This window comes from Vanessa tameamea, chromosome 7 (genome assembly GCF_037043105.1).
Source record: "Vanessa tameamea isolate UH-Manoa-2023 chromosome 7, ilVanTame1 primary haplotype, whole genome shotgun sequence".
Taxonomy (NCBI): domain Eukaryota; kingdom Metazoa; phylum Arthropoda; class Insecta; order Lepidoptera; family Nymphalidae; genus Vanessa; species Vanessa tameamea.
The window spans coordinates 6,279,009-6,302,773 of record NC_087315.1 but is presented as its reverse complement, the minus strand read 5'-3'; the positions used below and the strand labels follow the sequence as shown (position 1 = coordinate 6,302,773).

General features: G+C 33.0%; 2 protein-coding genes across 3 annotated transcripts; both read left to right on the top strand.

Annotated features, from left to right (window-relative positions):
• The first annotated feature begins 1,563 nt into the window (after positions 1-1,563).
• On the top strand, positions 1,564-2,653 carry LOC113401325 (THAP domain-containing protein 11-like). Its single transcript, XM_026641178.2, has 3 exons — positions 1,564-1,848; positions 1,997-2,244; positions 2,328-2,653. The coding sequence occupies exons 1-3, from the start codon at positions 1,709-1,711 to the stop codon at positions 2,495-2,497; spliced, it is 558 nt and encodes a 185-aa protein (XP_026496963.2). The 5' UTR covers positions 1,564-1,708; the 3' UTR covers positions 2,498-2,653.
• A 2,908-nt stretch (positions 2,654-5,561) lies between these two features.
• LOC113401359 (coronin-2B-like) lies at positions 5,562-23,529 on the top strand. 2 transcript variants are annotated; one of them, XM_026641244.2, is made up of 13 exons: positions 5,562-5,900; positions 8,159-8,324; positions 9,290-9,487; positions 14,224-14,340; positions 15,610-15,759; positions 16,710-16,874; positions 17,672-17,875; positions 18,096-18,200; positions 18,444-18,581; positions 19,048-19,150; positions 19,869-20,035; positions 20,314-20,469; positions 20,894-23,529. In XM_026641244.2, exons 2-13 carry the CDS (start codon positions 8,310-8,312, stop codon positions 21,026-21,028), a joined length of 1,653 nt encoding a protein of 550 aa, XP_026497029.1. In that variant the 5' UTR covers positions 5,562-5,900; positions 8,159-8,309; the 3' UTR covers positions 21,029-23,529. The 2 variants fall into 2 exon arrangements, with proteins under 2 accessions (XP_026497029.1, XP_026497028.2); XM_026641243.2 differs by lacking the exon at positions 8,159-8,324.
• The last annotated feature ends 236 nt before the right edge of the window (positions 23,530-23,765 follow it).

Here is a 23,765-nt window from a genome sequence, read left to right as displayed (position 1 = left end):
GTTTTCGATAACAGGTTGTCGCAATTACATAAATATCTACAGGTACGTATACTACGTTTACATTTAGCACACAGCCGCTACTGTTTCATCACCAAATCAAATTTTATACTTAATTATTAAATACCAACATTGACAAGAAACATTTAAAATTATCTCAGATACAAATTATTAAGGCACAACCTAAAAGTTTACCGTTCAAAGATAATATAATGAAATATTCTTTCGTAAACTCTTGAACACAGTTCGCGTTTATATAAATTTATTTTTTATTTGACCAGTTATTATATTACGTCAATATAATAAAGAACACGCGCATAATATCAACAGTTGCCACCGCATTTTGTAAATCAATTTATTAAACTGAGCAATTGAACCAAAAACATTTTATATCCTCTAAAAACACATCCTCTTCGATTCGATTCGATTGAAAAAAAAAACATAACCAATAAAAAAGTAGATATGCTATATTTAAAAATGTATCTCAAGCGAACTTCAAACATGCGACGCAATATTAATTTAAAATAAATCCTTTTTGATACTTTCGCTTTACGTAAGAACCTTATTCAAATCTGTAACAATTCTTAGTGAACCTCTTCAAGTCCTCGATCCGATAAACCGATCTAATTCTGTATTTCTTCAAGATCAATATAAAAGAATTGTATTTACATTTACAACTTCGCAAATAAAAATATACAGTACAACTTTACCTCATTTAAACAGGATATTTACTTTGAAGTGCCTTTTCATTTATATATTTTTAAATTTATGTCCTATAAATCTTATTTATTATTTAAATAGAAATAGTGTGAGTAGTAACTATGAAAATGTACCTCAAGATACCTACTTGAAATTCCGCTATGTCATACGCAAATAATTTTATCAATTTAGTCAGAATTATTTTTAAGCGAATATTTAAAAATACATATAACTTGCTATAGTTTGACTGTTAAAACAAATTACTTGCGAACAAAACAAAAAAAGTACATAATTATTTTAAATCATAGTAATATTATAAAACAGCCGATAATTTTAACTCTAACTTATTTTATAAACTCATTGAAATTATATACTTACCATATTTTTAAAATGGACTTCTTGGTAAAAAATAGTTTTTGTTAATAGGATCAGGGGATCCTATACGGAGAGATTGTTGTAATTTTTTCATAGCTGTTTATGAGTAACATGTTGATAGGTATAATAATAATTATACGCATTGTTGTATACTTTAAACGAAAAACGTGGGTATAACGCACATGCAATAGATAATAAAATTAATGCATGAATATCACTTAGATAAGACATTACACATATTATGAACTATTATGTAAGTTTTGTTGACGATAGCTACTCCCTATAATAGTTACTAACATAGTATATATGTAAATATATAAAAAAGGTCAAAGAAACAAAACCAATTTCATTTTTATTTATTAGCGTAACAAAAAGTTTTAAGAAAATAGAATATTTTTTGCCTCGCTTTGCTTTAACTGACAGTGACGGCCACAATTAAATGGTTTGAATATTACAAAAGAATGAGGGAAGGCGTGATATCGTATAGGCCCCGTGCGCATCGCATGTGGCGCCACCCTCGCGGCTCAATCGGAAAGTTAGTAGATGCCCGTGTGGCCATGTGGTGACAACAGTCGTACGGAGTGAGCCCGTGCATACGGATTGAACTTGTGAAAATACCTAAAAATATCGGAAAATAATGCCTGCCAAAAGATATTGTTGTGTTATTGGGTGCAACAACTCCGAACAAAATAGTCGGCACTTAAAATTTTACTCGTTTCCGAGAAATAGCCACGAAATTGACCGAAGGAAAAAGTGGATACAAGCTGTGAGACGAGTGTGAGTAAATTTTACTCAATATTACATTTATTTATTTATTTCTCAAAATTATCGTTGTATATGCCTATATAAGACAGTGCGGACGAAATATGCATAAGGAAATAGGATTTTTTTTTTCATTATGCGTTATTTCATATTTATCTTTTAGTAGTGCAGACAACAAACCGTGGGAGCCGAACGTAAACAGTCGCATCTGCAGTGCTCATTTTGTTGGCGGTGCGAAATCAACGATTGAAAAAAGCCCAGCGTATATCCCAACGATTTTTCCACCAATCTATAAAAAAAGGGCTTTATCACAAGCAGCCGCTGCTCGACATGATCGACTCCGGAAACGAAAGATTTCAAATCCATCGGAGGTACACGTGGAGGCTGTAGTACAAGAAAATGTCGAAACAGGTTTGTGGAAATTCAGAAATATTTTTCTTCAAAAATATGAATACAATGGAAAAAAAGCAAACTATAAATCGGGAATTTTTCAGGGTTGCAAGAAGTTGGAGAGACGTCTACTTCTATAAGTGTAGGCTGCCAAACAGATGCACATAATTGTCAAGAACAAAACAACACAAAAATTATGTTTTTAGTCACACATGGACCACAGCACCAGTGCCATACATCATGCTTTGAGGAAAACGAAAGAGCAAAGCATTAATTTATTAGTGCAAGAGGCTAATGAAATTGCTATGAAACTAGAATCTACAATTACTCTAAAAATACTTATTTAGTTTGACTGTACGATCCTGCATATTTGCTTCAACGAGTTGTTATCCTTATACAAGTAACTAAAAATTCATGATTTAGTGTCGTTTGCATCAGATCTTAATAATACAATTTACATAAAAAAAATTTTTTTCATATACCTTCATACTTCAATACATCGTACGGAGGGTTTGTTATCCTAGTTTGTGGTAAAACTTTTCCCTCGATGATACGTTTACCATCTACATCGATAATTTCTCTCAAGTTGGAGACATGCCTGCTTTCGAATAGTTTTTTACCTAAAATTCAATTCAATAATAAGCGACAACACATTCACTCGGAAGTGTTGGATTTCTAATTTTTTTTGGTACATTACTTACCTTTTGATATCGATTTTGCACGAAAAAAATGTAAATAGATTGATTGAAAACCACATTGGATTATCGTCGAGGTCATAACGTTAATTATTTTCGATTAATAATGACCTCGAAGTGCGTATGAATCATATACTACTCGGTAAGGCGCCAGTCAGCTGGGCATCTACGTATTGTCACCATTGTACAGTCAGAGTAAGAAAACCTTCGTCAGTTTTCAAATTCATTCATTCAAGTCGTAAACTCTTAGTACCTTTTGAAACTAAAGCACTAAACAGATAACTGCATATAAAATTAAACTGACATGGTATGATAACTTGGTCCAAAATAGCGTAACATCTTTGCACTACGTCTAGTGTCATATCAACATAAAAACTTTTTTATGGCCTAATTAATCATTACAAGATTTAAATTATATTGTAGATATGATATCTTAATTGTCAATTGTCAAAGTCTGTCAGTTTTATATATGTTCTTGCAATATCTTACAATCTTAGAATAAAAACGATTCAAATATTATTCGGCCGTTATTTTAAGCGACGGTTAATGTAATGACGTGACGTGTGATGAGTGGTTCCACGGCACCGGGAAGTGGTGGTGATTTGTTGGCCTGCAAAAGCGGCGGATATACCCATCGAAAATCTATGGGGTTTGATGGTGCAGCGGTGGATAAATAATAACGATAGAACCAAAGCAGCTGTCGTAGAACATTGCCGAAGTGTCTGGGAGGGCTTCAGAGGAATCAACATATATTCTCGCCTTGTTGGATCAATGCGACAGCGACTACAAGCTGTGATTGTTACGAATGGCGGATATACTCGTTTTTAACAAAATAAATAAGATTTGTTTAAATTAATAAATTTTATAATAATTACTAATTATTTTTACTATTTTATTTACTACTTCCGTCCTGTGGTTTCACCCGCGTTTCCGAGAGATTTTATGTTTTCCCGGGATAAAAAGTGTCCTATATGTTATTCCAGTACATATTCTATCTGTGTGCCAAATTTTATCCAAATCTGTTCAGTAATTTTTACGTGAAAGAGTAACAAACTTCCATCCATACCTCAGAGAAATCAGCCAGATCCATACACACAAACTTTCAATATTAGTAGGAAGTAGGATTACTACTATGCACTCTCTTTTATAAGAGACAAGACAATGTCCTAATCTCCAATCTTACACGAGCATTCACGAAGGGCTATGAGGTTTCGTGAAAAGTAAAGGTAATTATCATCCCGATTGACGGCGGCCGACTGGAACAATTAGAGGCTTACTAGATGCGAGTATATATTATTTTACTCTATCTCTTATTATTATAGCTTTTAAACGCTATTTTACTCTTTGCTAGACTTATTATGACATTGCGACGCAATATGTCATTTTATTCAATTTGTTGATAAAATACGAATAAAGCATCATAATTTTATGATAAAGTAATTATTTTAAAAATTTTAACGAAGTCGGATACTTGTGCCCCATACATACAAAAAGAATACATAAAGAAAATATGAAAGCTATTTTTCTTATATTCTTTATACATCAAAATAAATATATCAAAAAAATGTTGTTTACACCTTTAATGGCGTATCATTTTGTATGTTACCCAACAGATATTAATTTTAAGTGCTTAGTGATATGTTGATGGTGTAACTTTTCCAATAAATAAATAAATAAATAAATAAAATAATAGTATAATATACAAGAATAAAAAAAAATATATATTTTTATGTCTGGTTTTTAATTAAAATAATTTTAAAGTTATTGATAGTGCAGAAAGATCTTTATATTATGACAACGGATTATAATCTGTGACTGTTATAGACTTTTATAGTCTACCATATTTTGGGTTACCAGCTAAGTTTCTTCACCCGTAAACTTTGTGAAAATATGACATCGTGACGGTAGATTTTGAAGTCACTTATTTAAATATTTATTAGGTGTAAATTTTATTTTTTGTTTTGCTTAAAAATTTAAAATAGAAAAAAAATATTCCGATTATTCCGATATTATATAAAATTATCTATGAAGACAAATAATGTACTTACTTATTAATTATCCAAAATCTTCCATCAATTCAAAAAGAAATACCTAAAAATCGGTCAATGAAACCCAGCGAACTTTTTTACATTAAATAAAACAATAATAACTTAAACACAATATTTTAAAAAAAATGGTATGGTTGTTTCATTCCCGAGGTTTGTCATTTTAACTAAAAATCATGGACGACAATACTACATTGGAGAAAATAAATTAAAATAAAATCATTATATGATTATCATTAAAATGAGTTGTTTTTCTTGAACATTTTGAAAAAAAATCTTTAAGTCAGTTATTTATTAGTCATATTCCATACTAAATATAAAAGGCTTTTATTTTAGTTAAACTAAACTTTTTATACAAAGCAAATGAGACGAAGGCGCTTGTGTAAGGTTGAAAAAATAATTTTAATATGGTTTAACCACCTGTACCACATGTTGTGTTTGATTTGCTTTCTAAAATTTAAGTAACAATTTATATATTTCGAAGATAACGCAAGAAAACACTGTCTATATTAAATTAATAATAAATACTAATAGAATAGCTTTAATTTTTTTCGGGGTATTAAAGCTTATATCGGGGATTTTTTTTATGAACCGGCAACCCTAATGAGAAACTAGTCTTAATTCGATTTTTTGTTCGTGATGTGATGCTAATCATGCGGATTGTGAATTGTAAAGTAATATTATATTTTAATAAGAAAACTTAAAAACTTTAGCGACACTAGACCTCTTAAATCAAGAGTCTATTAATTTTTTATAAAGTGTATGCAATCAATAGTTTTTATTCCTCAAATATTAGGTTTTGCTTAGGGATATGCCTCCGGTAAAGGATGATTTGATAAGAGAAATTAATTGTATAGATATAAATTTATCTGAAAAAAGTCCAGCAAAAGGGACGGCACTCGTTGATGTAAGAGCTTGTAATAAACCTGCCGCTAAGGTAAGATCTATAAAAAATAAATCGGCTTATGTATAGCTTAATACCACAAGCTATTGATCGCTAGAATATTAGTTTTCTATCATGTTAGACTAGTATGTAGTACATTAGATAAGATTAAATAATTACACTATTAGAAATATTTGAGATTAAGAATAAATAATTTTTATTTATTAATTTAAAATCAAACTATTAATTAAGTTCAAATCTATCCATAACTTTACAAAATCCCTTTTTTTTAATCATAAAAAAATCGTATACTGACCTAAAAATGGATATCATTAAAAATAAAACAGAAAATAATTAACATTAAATAACAATAGAAAGTACTTTTAACCTCGGTTAAATTAGAAAAGTTACACAAGGTTTCTTTATTTTACTTATTTAATCATAACTGCAACATTTTTAATAACTCATGATGTGATACAATTAGATCTGGATTACAAATACTATTCAGTTATTTTATATTACATAATTTACAAAGTAGTTTAACTTGAAATTGAGTTCATAAATAACAAAGATGGCATAATTAAACAGTCGCCGATCACAATTAAATCAAACGCAAGAAGGACTAAATCATTTTAAAAAAAAAATTGGTTACACATTTACCAGTCTCAAAATTAAAAAATAATAAATTGTCAAACTCTTACTACATGCAGCAAACGCTGTGGTGTTGAGTGGTCAACTCGACCTATTAGGTTTATATAAACTAAGACACATTGTTTAGTTTTTGTACAAATCTATCTCAGTTTTATCCTGATAGTAAAAAACAGTTGCTAGAAGTCCTATTATTATACATCTGTAATTGTTTGTACCGTGTTCTTGTTTCAAGGGTGAGCGCCTGTGTAAGCACTGACGGTGTTTGGAATGACTTATATTTCATAAAAAAAATGGCTAAAGGCAAGCACAATGAGATATCCCATTAGCTTACCTTACCTAAATAAATTTTAAAAAAAAGTTCATTTATCAACTCCAGTACTATCATAGCACTATCAAGTAAATTATATAATGTATGTACCCTGTTATGGTTACATTATATATACAGATGTCTTGCTTTGTTTAGTTATTTTGTAACTGCTTTATTATCTGTGATGTAACAGTAGTGGCTTATGAATGTCTGCAGTCTTACCAGTTAAGCACAAGTAATCCATCGGTAAAACTAGAGAATGGCTATCACTGGGCACATGTTAATGTATTGTTACATAAAGTTATATTAGATTTCTATTTATGCTTTCATTTTAAATGAATGTTGTTTTTTGTAATTCTATTTAGTAGTTGTTACTGATTAAGCAAAATAATTTATATACTTTAAAAAAAAAAATTATAAATTTGGTGTAAATAAAAAAATGAGGAATGCAATGGTCAATCTGACATTAATAAAAAAAAATCAATATCTCTATGATTAAAAGTGTAACCACTTGATACATATGGTCAGTGGAAAGGAAGAAGAGCTATAGCACCAAAATTGGGTTTTGGGGAATGATGGGGTTTAACATTGTTATCATAAATCTGTATTCTTTTGTGTTAAAAATAATTTTAAAAGAAGTAATCCAAGAGAAGGTTGTTTAAATTACGGTATACAAAAATTTGTTTGGCATTTTTTATTGGTAAATAAAAGTGAATAGACTTCAAATACTATTCCATATAATTTATTTCTAGCCAACTTGAAATATAATTTGTTTGACTACTGTGCTTAAAATAAAAATAATACAAATATTAGAAAAAATATAGCTAAGTTTGAATTCTGATTTTATCAACTATCATATTTAAAACCATAAGCTCAAACCCTGTCCATTAAATTTCACCTTACCATCCATTAGATAATTTAACAACAAATTTCTAAATTATAATTATTATGAATGACTACAGTAAAAATAACATACATAAACGCATCTTTTCTATTTTAAAATTTACATATGTTTTATAAAGATATTTAAACGGTGTTGCATAAAACTCGTTACGTAATAAATTTTATTAGTTAAATTGTACTTAATTGATATTCAGTCTATCGCTACACAGCACAATGAATATAATTTCTCAAGTCCCAGCATCAGTCTACATCGTAAAGCGTTTTCACTTTTTTTTCGCTTGCCGCTCTAGGCACGCGTCTCTGCCGCTATCATAATAAAACAGTTTCATATTGCTTAAACGTTGATTCGCAATGTAACGTCTATTACGTATTGTATTGTTACTTTAATTTGCACAATTTCATGTAGCCGTTTTGTCTATCATTTTTTTTTTTGTGTCTTTAATATTTTCAGTGTTTATATCGCAGCTCGTGATGTGGGCGACAGAATTTTCATTACTTTGTTTACGTGATTATGTTTTGTAAAATGCACAGTGTTCATAGTTTTGGAGTGTGAATCTTTTGTAGTGCATGCTTTGAAATCGCACCCGAGTAGTGGAGACGACATGACTAATTCTCAGGTACAAGCTTTATTTTTTTTAAAAAATATTTATCGTAAGCTATCAAAGGAATAAATGCTTTTTGTTTAAGAAAATTGCAACATTTTTTTATTGAGTATATATTTTGGGTTTTAGTTAATTTTATGCATTTTAATTATTTATTAAAGAATACTATCAATGCCTGTTTCCAAGTATTCTTATATTATAATTGGGTACGGCAGTAGTCTTAAGAGATCAGGATCGAACCTGTTACTGGCATAGGTCACAAGTGGTACAACCTTACATACAGTTGGTGATTACATATTTTCCGCACTCTGAATTAACTTTAATTGTTAATTATGTTATTAGTAACTCTTACTTCGAGTACATTGTGTTTTCCCCTGGAAGTTCACATGGCGCTTTTTTGAAGGCATGAGAAAAATATTTCAACAATACAGCTAATTATCACCTTTATAGTGTTAACTGAACATCATTTTATGTGAATCTTTATGTAACTTTGACAATTTGTCAAGTTGTACGTTCTTGGTGTGCGTAACCCGGCACTAAATGTATTTGGTTGGTTTTTATTAATTGGTAAAGACTAGAGAGCAAAGATAGATGAGATTTAATTAAATCAATATCTTTTCAAATTTGCAATAAAAGCGCAATGAATTTGTGAGCACTTTTTCCATAAATGATAATTTACATTTACAAATAACGGCAACTGATAAGGACTTTGATAAGGTTTCCCTACACTGGCATGATTAGCATTAGCAATAATTTAAAACCAATCGACTGTTTTCTTTGGTCCTCTTATGTGTTTTGGTTTGTAAGAAAATGGCGTCTTGGTGACGGTTTACCTTGCACATAGTTCTTTCACGTTTTTATATATCATCAAATAAAGAATATTAATATATTTCTTGGCTGGAAACCGGCAGGATCTCATGCTGTACTTTGCCTACTACTATTAGCATTTTAAACATAAATGGTATAATGATATGTTTTAGGTATGGTTCCGTGGGGTGAGAAGCTCCAAGTTCCGCCACGTATACGGAGTGCCATTCAAGCGGGAACGATGCTATGATAACATAAAGATAACAAGGAATGCCCACGATTCCAACTTCTGTGCGGTCAATCCTAAGTTCGTGGCGATCGTGACGGAGGTAGCTGGTGGCGGTGCCTTCCTCGTGCTGCCATTAGACCACGTAAGTAAAAGACTCGAGTTTATTTCATACCTGTTTAATTTACCATGATTTACACGAGGCTTATTTATTTATATTTATAGCCCTTAGAGTACCGTGATTTTATGTACTTATTATACTTTAATAACCTTCCTGGCAGATACGACTGGTAGTAATTACCAGTTCAGTGCGAATAAATAATTATTCGAATTGAAAGGGTACTTCCCAAAAATTAGTTCGTTCAACCATATGTCCACTAACGCTTCATATTATAAATGTAAACTATACCAGATTTTCATGAACAATCGGAAGCTATCAATACTGAATAATTTCGTTTAAATCAACAAATATCTAAACGTGTGAACAATATCAATGATAATTTAACCTCGGACCATCCACACATTGATTGAAACAATACACGTAGTCGCTCCAACATATTTTATTCTTCGTAGTCATGCTGTATTAGTAGTTCATGACCGCAAAAGCATTAACATATTATCATAATGAAATAATGTAACACTGCACATGCAGAGCGTTAAGCGAACGGCGCAAATATAATATACTAGCATCCCGTCCCGACTTCGTAAGAGTTAATTAACACAACTTCACACCTTTCAATTCCAAATGTCTGCTTTCTGCACTCATTTGTTTAAGCCAGTGATTCCCAAAGTGGCCAGGTGGACCCCCAGGGGTCCACGGAAGTCTTGCTGGGGGTCTACGTAGGCGTGAATAAAAAATGGGGGTCCACGAAAATGTATCTGCTTTTGATAGTAAAGAACAAAAATGTAAGCATAGTTTTTATAAGGGCCTACCTACATTGTTTTAAGTACCTAACTAAGCAGATAATATTTTAATAAGGCGAGCGACTGTTACTTGTCCAAACTTGCGTATTTGATATTACTTACAATTTCGTGTACAGACTTGCAAAGCGCTATCCGCCCGACAATGCTTAATGCTTGTTCAGACATGAACTTGATCACCACTATAAATACTTGATGCCAAAGGCAAACTCATTTATTTGTTTCCGGAATTTCGAAAAAAAGGTGTGAGAAAATTTATATCAGTGTTTGCTAGTGCCGGAGAAAAGTAAGTACGTACCTTTTTTTTGTTATAATACTTAAGTATTTTGTTTACGTGTACTAGTCGATTGATCACAACTGCTTGTATAGATAGGTACCTTAGTAACTTACAGATATTTTAATTGTCCTCTTTCGATTTGAAGACAAACACAGCACGTTATTTCACGATTGTTTTTTCATGAGAAAAGCACTACCTCTCTAAAAAGGCCGAATAAGCAATATTGCAGAGCAATTAATTTTGTAATTTTTCTTGCAAATAACTACTAATTTTATAAAACAGTAATTTCACAATCATTTTAAATTGATTTTGAAGTAACTATTTTATCAAAACTATTCCTTTTCGGAAAGAGCGAGCGGTGCGCGGGCGACGGGAAAAGGGAGGGGCTTGAGCTTCGATGCCAGTTTGTCACGTTTTAACAATGCAGCCGCAGACAAAAAATACGCAAATACACGGAGCGCGTGAACTCATTGATTTGATGAAATGTTAGTTATCGTTTTTATCAGTATTCGATACTGAGTACACCAATTTCTATTTGTACTATTAAAAATTAGTGGTAAATTAGGTACTTTAAAATTGATACCGTTTTGTGAAAACGTCTGTACTTGTCTTAGCGGTTTATTAGTTGGTCCCTTTACAAGCCGTAATTCTATTTCCGCGTGCTGACAAAGGCTGCGGTGTGATACCTATATTCAGAAAAAAACTTGGTTATTAAAACATTTTTTTTACAGGTAAGGTAACTGACACGAAACATGGCTACAGTAAAGAAAAAAATGTCGACAATATAGTGTCGATTATTTGAAATATTGTTTTGTTCTATCAGAGGCAGACAAACAATTGCCCATGTGCCTATTATGAAACAAAGTTTTGAGCAATGACTCTATGAAACAATCAAAGCTCGAAGATCAACTAAAAAGGTGTTATACTGATAAAATAGGTAAAGATTTAAAATATTTTCAAACATTGAAGGAAAAATATGAAAAGAGACCCACCATGCACAGTATGTTCGCTTCAACATCTCAAAGTAACGATGATGGCTTGCGGGCATCTTACAATATCTCATTACTTATAGCAACATCTGGAAAACCGCACACTATCGGAGAACAATTAATTTTACCCGCTGTTGAAGAGGTTTTAAAAACTGTTTTGCACAAATCTCCATTTGACGTACTAAAAAGAATTCCATTATATCGAATTATTTTTTGTGCAATCATCTGCAAAAAAAACTCATTTTTCTATGCAACTGGACGAGTCAACCTTACCCGATATTGAAGCATTATTATTGGCATATGTCCGATTTATTATGGAGGAAGAAATTCACGAAGAATTGCTATTTGCCAGAACTTTGGAGACTGACACTAAAGGCGAATCAATATTTAATGTCCTGAGTAATTTTTTTACGGAAAAATCGATTTCATTTACAAACATTATTTCAGTGGCAACAGACGGAGCTCCTGCAATGGTCGGGCGATATCGTGGGTTTATAAGTCATCTCAAAAGAATTATACCAGGACTTACAGCTATTCATTGCGTAATCCACCGACAACATCTTGTGGCAAAACATTTAAGTGACAGGTTGAACCAATCTCTTCATTTTGTAATAAAAGCTGTCAACAAAATCAATGATGAAGCAATGCATTGAATACGCGTTTATTTGCTCAATTGTGCGACGAAAATGATGAAGACTTCCAACGGCTGCTCTTACATACTGAAGTACGCTGGTTGTCGAAAGGTGCATGCTTAACGAGATTTTACTCTGTTTTCGATTCCCTATTAGAGTTCCTAGAAAGTAGAGATCCAGATTTAAAAGAAAACTTGATCAAATTCAAAGCCGACATTGCGTATTTGGCAGATTTGTTTAAAACATTTAATGATATTAACTTGCAGATACAAGGTGACAGTCTGAATTTAATAAAAACAAAGGGGATAATTTCAGCTTTTCTTGGCAAATTGAAATTTATGAAGCAAAACATTAGTCGGCGCGAATTCTCTCAATTTCCAAACTTGTCGCAGGTAGAATGTATTGTTGGGGATATTCATACCTACAGTCAACATTTAAGTACCCTGCATGATGACTTCAAAACCAGGTTTGAAGATATGCTGACGATGGATATACCACCATGGATCATAAATCCATTTGATGAAACGGAAGTGGCCAATGTTGTATTACAAGAGGAGCTGCTCGAGCTAAGCACCAATGAGGAGCTGAAGGTGAAATTTAGAAAAGGCTACCAAACATTTTGGCTGCAAGCAGAAATACCCGAAAAATATCCTGGACTGTGGGAAATCAAAGGGAAACTTTTAATAGCTTTTCCCTCGTCATACCTTGTCGAAAGGAGTTTTTGTGTCGTTACAAACCTCTTAACAAAAAAAGGAGCAAATTAAACATCACAGAGCGGGGGGATTTGCAGTTATTGCTCACAAAAATAAAGCCAAACATTTATCGTTTGCTGATACTCCATCAAATACATCCTTCCCATTAATTAAAATTATGACCTGAACCTATATTACCTTATTAATTTTTTCTTGTAATTCTATTCTTTTAATAAATTAAGTGTTATAAAATGTACCATTTTCGTTTTTATTTGACCTATCGGAATATAGGGACGGAATTCAGGAGCGACACAATTTTTATTTTTTGGCGACTTTACGAATGTGGTAGAAATGTAGCAGCAGGGGGTCCACCGAAATCAGTAAAATTTTGAAAGTGGTCCACGAGAAAAATAAGTTTGGGAACTACTGGTTTAAGCTGTGTCTTAAGTCTAAATAAAGTATTTTATATGTTTAGTTTAATACACGCGACTGACCGTATTCTTAGTGAAATTAAACTAATAGCTCGCGTGAGGAAATTAAACCGAAATATAATATTGCCACAGTTATCTGTCTCAAGAGAGCACGGCGTTCGTGTGTCGAATTACGAAGTAATTACTTCTTGTAATTGTCACTCATTCGTCGCTACATTGTCATTGCACGAAATTAAAACTTGTCGCTTTGACTTATCAAATTGTTTCAATATGTAGTAGAGATGACATAACGAAGTGTTCTGACAGATTTAAACTATATGTTTATTTAGGCAAACAGCTGGTATTAATTTTATTGAATAAATTACGTATCCGATCAAGACCCTAAATGTATAACAATAATTTTATTGCTATGATAACATACCATATGGTACTGCGCAAATAACACCGTTTCAAACGTTTTCCACCATAATCTTGTTATGGTTTATTTATGATAATTGCCAAATTCAAATACGGATTTGTGACCATCATAAACAACGCTTGACGGAACATAAACTCGTTCGCAGCTATCTTCAATTCCGGATGACGAACAACGTTTATTATATCAGAAATATTTCGATTATACACATAGAGGTAAATTTGCTAGAGTAATTTAATTTTATTTTTTTTTAATTCGCGTTTTATAATAATCAGACAAAGATACTTTGTACAAAGTCACTCGTAATGTAATAATTTTAATGAAAATAATGCACGACTAAGGGGGTAAACATTTACAGCGTTAAGTCTTCATATATTTTACCTAAATAAGTATAAATTCATTGGCTTAGAAAGATCAAGAAAGTAAGTAGATGTTAAAAAAGCAGACAAGAAAAAAAACACTTGCAATAAAACCCAAATATATTAATAAATTTGGATGAAACTAATTAAACTTAATTTTTCCAGACTGGTCGGCTAGACTTCAATGCGAGTCGCGTCACGGGCCACAAAGGCCCGGTACTCGACATCAAATGGAATCCGTTCAACGATAACATCATAGCCTCGTGTTCCGATGACTGCACGGTAATTTCGTTACAATTTTAATACAGGTTTCCAATTAGCCCGTGGAAAATGGCACCCATTACGCGGTCGTGTTCCATTCCAACTGTTTTTGACAGTTAAATACGAGGTTTTAGTACGATTTAGTCGATGTAGATTGCGGTTAAAGCGAAAAAAACGATTGTACATCTTCGGTTTAGTTGAAGCGATAACGGTGCATAGAAGACATAGAGAGTATAAAGCACAGTGCTTAAAGAAAACGTGAGCACAAGTAATGATAAATTTAATTACTTGTAGGCAAAGTTAAGGTACGCCTCGGTGATTGCGGTCCCTTAGCTGGCTTGGGTAGTTTCTACATTCTTCTAATCTGAATCTCTCAAAGTCACTGTGTAAACAAAACAGAACTGCTCGAGCAGCGCTTGAATAAAACAGCCTCCTAATTTATTAGTATAGATTTTCTATATATTGAACGATATTCAATTTATACTTAATATAAACATTTTATATTTACATGGACAAACTGATAATTGTTTTTTATGTCTGACAAGATATTTCGATACATCGGTTAAATTTGCTTCATGAAAGGTGTATGGACTCTAACGATGATGATTTTATCACGAGGATATTAGAAACAATATATGACTATACTATATTTCTAAATGAAATTGTATTTGTGAACTTGATAATGCTTGTTATCAGCACTAAGTAATAATGGAAACCGTCAATATATGCTATCTCTATGGACTTAGAACCACTTGATATATAAAATATGTTTCAAAAGTGTATTTGAAATTCAGTCATACATACCTATAAAATATTATAAAGGAACTGTACGCATACATTAGGCATGCTTACAGAATATTCAGTAATGTTGCCAGAAACGAAAAAGAACATTGTACATAATAAGACTTAGTGAAACTTAATAAATATTTTGTATTGCTGTGTATTGAAGAGGAAGGTGTTGTCAGCTTGGACAAGGGACGTAAGATCTTATATAATTTTTTTATTAATACTGACATTATAATAAAAAACAACACCTTCCCAATACATTACTATTAGTACGAAAAGTATTTAAAATTATGCGTTTCCTACAAGCAAAAAGCAAAGTATAAAAACTATTCACTGTGAAATGGTTCATTTGATAGTTAATTTATTGAAAAGTAAAGTTTTTATATAAGATACGGATAAATAAGTATTGGAAACTCTGCTTTTTAAAAATTAATTCTGTTATCATTCAGAACGATCGTTCTATGTATTCGTGTGTTGCTATTATTTATTGTTATGGTTATGTAGGTAAAACTATGGCACATTCCGGATGGAGGTTTATCCATGCACCTGACCGACTGGCTCGTAGAGTTGCACGGACACAAGCGCAGAGTTGCATACATTGAATGGCATCCTACTGCTGAAAATATCTTACTTAGCGCTGGGTTCGATTACTTGGTAAGTATTCATTTAACGTTATTTAAAAAAAATACATTTAAAGGGTCTATCAATCTGTATTGAAACAAAACCTGTTTTTCTCAAATATATTGCAATTATTTAACTTATGTATATTGTATATGTCTTTAATCAGGGCCGGACCGGAAGTTTAGGGGGCCCTGGGCTAACACTACTCAGGGGCCCAAAGGGCTAAGACATCTGAACGTAGACTTGAATTAATTTATTAAAATGGGTTTGATTAATTGCAGGACTCGTAGGGCTGCAAACCATACGATCTGTTTAATTTAATAAAGTTATGGATTCTTTCGAATTATCGTCTATTTTTGACATTGACATGACTTAGCTGGGGCCCTGGGCTGAAGCCCAAAAAGCAATATGGCCGGACCCGCCCCTGTCTTTAATCATAATTCTTCTCAATATATATTTGCTAACGTTATATAATATGTATAGAAATTGTTACGTACATATAAAGTTAACAAGGAAAATATATTAACTTTAGCTTCTATTACCTGTTACAAAAATTTAGTCACTCTTGCGGGTCAATGTATACGCTTTAACAACAGGGACTCTAGTAAGCGTTAAAAATATTCAATGGTGAAATTTTAAAAAATCGTCTAGGATTTTTTTCTTGCTAAGGGATATTCCAATACCAATGATTTTTTAGATGATCGAACGCCTTGCGAATGGAACGATTGCCTGCTCATTTCAAATATAATTTCAGTAATAATCATCACTTCATCACATACATACATTGGTAAATTTGAGACAAAAAAATTACCTCGCTGAGTTTCTTTTGTCGGTTTTCAGGTCTTCAAATTTTTTACACTTAATAAGCAAAGTGTAAAACCTCTTTATTAAATATTTTTTTTTACGTTTTGAGTCAATCTATGGTGGAAAACGCTTTATAATATCTTTTAGGAAGCTCACTAGATGATTTTTTTTCGTTATAGATCTTCGTATGGGACGTGGGCAAAGGGGAGGCGGTGAAGGTGATCGACTGCCACAGTGACGTCATCTACTGCATGTCCTTCAACCGCGATGGATCGCTGCTCGCTACCACTTGTAAGGACAAGAAGTTGAGGGTTATCGAACCGAGGCGAGGGATCGTTCTATCGGTAAGTCTATATAATAAAACGCTATCTAAATTCTATTCAAATAGAGTATAACAGATTTTATTGTTTATTGTATTAGTTGACGATTTATTCTCTATTGTTTATGAACTGTTCCATATTATTTTATATCCAATGCAATGGCAGGAGTAATGCGAAATAAACTTTGACCTTGAATTGAAGATACATCATTGGTCGCAATCTAAAGTAATCTATGGTACTCATTATGGATTCCTGCCAAAATGTCATTTAAAATGCGTAATTGTTATCGGTAATTTGGAATAAAAATTTTTATATGTAGTTGAGTGGAATAGTGTTGTAATATAAATAAAGTAGTAGGCTCTATGTAGTATTGTTGTTTTCTGGTTTGAGGTTTGAGTGAGCCATTGTAAATACAGGCGTACGTTAAGTCCCATGACTTAACCTTTCGACTTATTTAGCTATTTATTTGTGGTTGAATTGATTAACTGGTAAAAATTATTGGGTTAATAACAGTCATCCTATTTTACATTTATGTATAGAAACTTATTTCCTTATTCATACGGTATCAATTTCAAAATGTATCTTAACCAATAAAATAATAATTATGCGCGGTCATTTAAAGTACGCGTCTAATTACACACAACTTCCTTTTTTTGTTTCGTCGTTTAAAAAAATTTATTACTTATGACACTAGCAACTGGATTTGTTTAAAACGATATCCAAAGTCACACAGTATCACTTTGTCCCGAATGCTCGAAAATACGACATACTCGGTTTCAAGTTAGAAAGTTCCCGAGAATGTACGGCACTCGTTTGCGCAGGAGGGCACGTGCCACGGCGGCACGAAGGCGTCCAAGTGCACGTTCGTGAGCCAGGGCCGCGTGCTGACCACGGGCTTCTCGCGCCACAGCGACCGCCAGTACGCGCTGTGGGACCAGCACAGCCTGGCCGCGCCGCTGCTGCAGGAGACCATCGACAGCTCCTCCGGCGTCGTCTTCCCCTACTACGACCACGACACCAACATGGTGAGACGCAGCGGGTGGCGAGAGCCCATGTCCCCACCTGGGTACCACCCACTCAACAAATGTTCTACCGCCAAATAGCAATATTTAGTGGTTAATATTTCTTAGTATCCGTAGATGGCCTATTTGTCCGTCCGCCTACTCAGACGATAAAAGAAAAGATGAAAATTATTTTCTACGGTTTCATCATATCGTTCAGTCGAATAATAATTACTTCCAACAGGTTTATCTCGCTGGCAAAGGTGATGGAAACATACGCTACTACGAGGTGGTCGACGAGCCACCATACGTGCATTTCCTGAACCAGTTTCTATCTGGAAATCCTCAGGTAAGATAAACGTAGTATATCGATTTGTTTAATAAATGACATAAAAATATTTGTAAACTAAACAAGTGAATAATATTAAAATCGAATTCATTAAATTATATATTCATTAAAAATTGACGTTAACATTTTTGTACATACATAAATTAATTATTATTAACCTTAAGTTTTTATTATATTGTTATTATTAACTGAACCGATTTCCTTATACTATATATTCATAACGTGCGGCGTGCGCGTGCGCAGCGCGGGCTGGGCTTCATGCCGAAGCGCGGCGTGCACACGGGCGCGTGCGAGGTGTTCCGCTTCTACAAGCTGCACACGTCGCGCGGCCTGTGCGAGCCCATCTCCATGATCGTGCCGCGCAAGTCCGACTGCTTCCAGGTACGACACGCAGTGTGGGCTCTAAGCGAGTAGGCTCATAGGAGCACTTTGAATCGTCATGTTACATTGTAGAAAATGTACAGCTACCAGTACCACCGGCTCGGAAAGTAGATTCTACCGAGAAGTAAGTCAAAACGTACATCATAATATTAGGATGGTAATGTCTTGATAAAGATTTTTGGTCGCAATATATAACTTGAGTTTCCGTGTAATCTAGTTTTATTAACCGAAATTGGATATAATTATGTCTATTTTTTTTTAATTATTTCGTTTGTACCACGGCAATAAAAAAATCAACTGCAAATATATCTTGCTGTGTGTTCAAATGAAACAATTTGTGTTTCGAAGGTATTTCGTGATTGTACGGTAGGGATTAAAATTGCTTGCAAGATTACATCGGTCTAGAATAATTACGATCATACAAGTTCACCGACACGCAGTGAGCGCGACTGTGCGTGGGTTGCAGGAGGACCTGTACCCCGACACGGCGGCGCCGCAGCCGGCGGTGAGCGCGCGCGACTGGCTGGGCGGGGTCAACGCGCCGCCGCTGCTCATCAGCATGAAGACCGGTACGGCCCGACCGATACTATGTTGTTAAGTTCGCGTCATGTAACTGTCGCTCTCACACCAGGCGCCTGGAAAGACCTCGCAGCTACTGCAATTATTTTATTGTAGAGTATTATAGAAACACCTATACTGTTTTTATTAAAAAAAAGTTCCTTGTGAGATTATTTAAAAAAATGTTTTGTTTAGATATTCCTTCAACTAATAAAAGTAATGCCGAGATGGCCCAGTGGTTAGAACGCGTGCATCTTAACCGATGATTTCGGGTTCAAATCCAGGCAGGCACCACTGAATTTTCATGTGCTTAATTTGTATTTATAATTCATCTCGTACTCGGCGGTGAAGGAAAACATCGTGAGGAAACCTGCATGTGTCTAATTTCAACGAAATTCTGCCACATGTGTATTCCACCAACCCGCATTGGAGCAGCGTGGTGGAATATGCTCCATACCTTCTCCTCAACGGGAGAGGAGGCCTTAGCCCAGCAGTGGGAAATTTACAGGCTGATTATGTTATGTTATATGTTAATAAAAATTAACTACTGACTAGCACTAAAATAACAAAAACAGCATTTAATTAAAATTTATAAAAACACGTAAAATAAGTGTTACCCAAATTACAAGATATGCATTCCTTTTATACTCTTAATAATATTTAATCTACATTTGGTATATAGGTATATATTGGCTGTATATAATAGTGTTAAATTGTAACACGATACAGGTGTGACCATATCGACTCACAAGCCCCGTACGAACAAGGACGCGCCGGCGCTGCAACCCCAGGACGCCAACAACCGGAAGAAGTTCGCGTTCCTCTCCCGAGAGACCACGCCCGACTACCGCCCGCTGGCCACCTGGCAGGAAAACCATGACAACGAAACGCCTCAGGTTTATTGTTTTTTCCTTGTTGTTTACACAAAATTAATCAATGTCAATTGTCAATACTGAATATGTGTAATGAAGGACTAATTCAGTTTTCTGCAAATCTACAATCCGTGGCGGTTATATTTAATTGTCTAACCATTCAAGATACATTTTGTCACCATAAATATTTATATATTTTAAGGATCTAAGAAATAATAAAAGCATACTAATTATAAATAAACTTATTCTTTAAAAAAAAATAAACATAGTAAGAATATTTTAGTTACCGTCTATTTAAACAGGTGCAAGTAACGGAAAAATGTCAGAAGACAAACGCAAATCAGAACACGAAGTTTCATCAGCTGCAACGAATGTTCGGCAAGCAGACGGGCGAGACGGAGCCCGTGCCACTTTACAAGCAGATCAACCAGGGAGATGTCTTCAACACTGAGAATGAGGTAGAGTATCCCATTATATCCAAATGTTTGATCATCGTCGGTAGGACGTTGTGCAAGCTCATCTGTATGGATACCACTTATCAGTTCTACCAAACAGCAACACTGCTTGTTCTGGTTTGAACGGTGAGTCGGCCACTATTACAGGCATAAGTAACATGACATTCAGACCTGTAATTGGCAGACAATTCACAGTGAACAAAATGAATTGTGCAGCTTCGCCCTTAGATTCCGTGTTGTGTAATTCTGTCATTTTTTTCCTTGAAAACTTTTATCAAAAATTGTCTAATGTATAAATCAAAGTGTTTACATTTGTTGTTTATTGCACAAAATATAACGTTGTTTCTGTTAAAAACAAAGGCTTGGTAAAAAAATTGTTTTGTTTTGTTTTTTAATTCTGTATAAGCTTTTAATGCAAAATTTCCAGTTACGTCTCGCTTTCAACCGACAAGGCGAAGAATTGAGAATCGTAAAGCGACAGCTACAGAACAGTCAGCAGAGGGTGAGAGAATTGGAGCAACACATCGCGTCTCTCCAATCGCGGCTACAACAAGAAACCTAAGCTTAACATTACACTGCCTACGACGCCTTTCAGATTGATCTTGCAAATGTTTATATATCAAACTGGATCGATAATATTTAGTTGATTGTGATTAATGTTTTACTCGAAAAGTGACATAACTTTAAATTTTATTGAAACAATATTATATTTTTTATATATTGTGCATTTGATTTTTGGGCACAACTTGATTCATGATATAATAGTCACCTACTTTATAGAAAATTGGCTTTTTTATGTTAGATAATATAACTGAAGTACATTATGCTAAAGCTAATGCATTGTGAAACATTACTATGAAATAGTCTTAAAAGCTGTGTGCTTAACTTTGTCCGGCGGAATGTGTCCTGTGGCAATCGTTGTGGACTTCACTTGTACTAATATTTTGTAGTGCCAACCAGAAGTCGAAGCTTGTCGAACAAGACAATGCTTGATGTATACTTTAAGTATAGTTGGTTCTGTATTGGATTATAAGATTATACTTTGAGCTGTCTTAAGAAAGGGCAATACAGCAATGATACCTTTATATTTAGTGATATTTTCGATACTAGATGTATCCTCCACTATTATTTTTAAAATGTGACTTATTGAACTATATAAGACTCGTACACAAGATGTTGACCAAAATATTATTATTATTACTTCATTCTTCGTGTACTTGTGATAATATTGCTCCGTGTAAAAAACATTGGGCATATAAAATAGGTTCTTTTTTTTTTCTATGTCAATGTATTATGTGATTCTTCGTGACTTATTAACTATGTAACATGTATTTCAATGTATTCGTTGATACAAAATTACTCGTATTTGTGTAAACGCAACAACTTGTCGGAATAAAATTCGTTGACTTGCGATAGCCCAGTGGGAACAAAATTATCATTCCATAATAGTATTTTTACATTTGTATGTTATATACTTATATGGCCTAATGTTTTATTATAATAAAAATATTATTACAAGGCTATAGTTATTACAAATTAGGACATGACAGTTGTGATGATTTCTTTATAAAAAAAATAATGTATTATTTGACGTAATCGCTCCCTTGCTTTCAACTATAATTGCGAAAATAAAAAAGTCCCTTTGCTCTCGACACTGTGATTATAATTTTAGTAAAATTGTTTGTATTTACATCTTATATAGAAAATTAAAATTATCCTTTATTATCTGATAAGTAGCATATGATATTTTTGTCATATATGCTATGAATTCTCTGATTGTTCTCCGATATTAAGAAACCCGCCTTTTGTTCTGTTTTCTGTCCGTGTCGTCGTATATAATGCTTATGTTGAAGAATTTTATGTGCGCCCGAGCAAAGTAAATAAATAAAATTTTCGAAAGCAAGCGAGCAGATCAACGAAACAAGATCGTTTAAACACTATAATTAGCTCCATTTGTGCAATTCATGTACGGTTATTACGAATGAAATCTTTTTTTTAAATGTAATTAATTCAATACTGCTTAGAGCACTATTTTAAAAAGCACATGATTAAAGTTTATTCCCAGTTTTATTATTAAGTTGATTTGTTAGTAATTAATTTAGTCTGATTTACAATTATTGTTACCTGTTAATTTTAAATGTTTGTTTCTTTTTATGTGACAATTTTGTATGTGTTTGATTAAAATGTAATATTAGGTATATTCGATGTTCTGAATTTCTTGTCTACAGACACTATGTACACTATGTACAACACAGGAAATGTCTACAAATTAGGTTTTGGTGTTTGAATGTAAATGTAGTCACTGGTTGATCAATTTTTTTTATCTTACATACAAGCATTTAAAATATCATATGGTAGCTTTTGTTTTTGTCTAAAGTTAGAAGCTAGTATTTTTTTATTGTAATACTTTCTAATCATTGTATATCAAGTATTTCTACTTGTAATTTGCATAAAAATGTACTGCCAAGAACAGTTTAAAAATAAAGTGTACAAAAAATGTTACCTGAAATTTTTGTACATATTATATTGAGATGAAATGGTTTAGTTTCTTAAACGTGAATTAGAGTAGGTGCTACATCCTGGAACAGCTTTCTGCTTAATTGAGATATAAGATTGCTTAAAATATAAATCAACGTAATTGTAGTAAGCTAGCTTTTATAAGAATCAATGTCTTTAACAAAATGTATGGCTTCTAATTAAAAATAATATATATGAAAGAATAGATTAGTATTCAATTTTCATCAAAAATAAACTATATGTATTTTGAGACATTAAGCTCTACTAATACTAAATATGTAGTCTATCAAAATCGTAAAGGCAATTGTTCATGTTAAAAATTTATTAAAATTATATTTGAAAAATAAGGGAAGTATTTTCATACTGTAGTTTATTACATTCCACTTAAAGCATCGATATTAGGTAAGTGAAATGAATCAAAAAGTATTATTTCATATAAGCTAAATTAGTTATTTAGTTTTGTGGCTAAGTCTATGTTAATATTTATTGTGTATTTTTATATTATGCTTGTGTAGCACAAATTTTCAATAAATGTTTGAACATCTATCTGTTGTCTTTGATGTCCTAAAGATGTAGTTATAAAAGATATAATCACAGAAAAAAACTAAAACCTTTAAAATACTATTAGCTACTCTCTAAGTTAATCACTGTAAAAACAAAATAATAAAACTTAACTTTTTTATCGGTTGCGGTTACGGAGCTCCATAACATCCCTGTTTCATGTCATACTTGGATACATTGTAGTAGGTATATTTTGAGTGTTTTTTTTTTAATATAGCTTA

Excerpts from the sequence above, each read along its gene's own strand:
- LOC113401325 (XM_026641178.2), top strand. The coding sequence starts at position 1,709 with ATGCCTGCCAAAAGATATTGTTGTGTTATTGGGTGCAACAACTCCGAA. Across the intron at positions 1,849-1,996 it reads ATACAAGCTGTGAGACGAGT|TAGTGCAGACAACAAACCGT; the intron begins GTGAGTAAATTT and ends TTTATCTTTTAG. Across the intron at positions 2,245-2,327 it reads ACAAGAAAATGTCGAAACAG|GGTTGCAAGAAGTTGGAGAG; the intron begins GTTTGTGGAAAT and ends GGAATTTTTCAG.
- LOC113401359 (XM_026641243.2), top strand. The coding sequence starts at position 5,775 with ATGCCTCCGGTAAAGGATGATTTGATAAGAGAAATTAATTGTATAGAT. Across the intron at positions 17,876-18,095 it reads ACGACCACGACACCAACATG|GTTTATCTCGCTGGCAAAGG; the intron begins GTGAGACGCAGC and ends TACTTCCAACAG. Across the intron at positions 20,470-20,893 it reads TCTTCAACACTGAGAATGAG|TTACGTCTCGCTTTCAACCG; the intron begins GTAGAGTATCCC and ends CAAAATTTCCAG.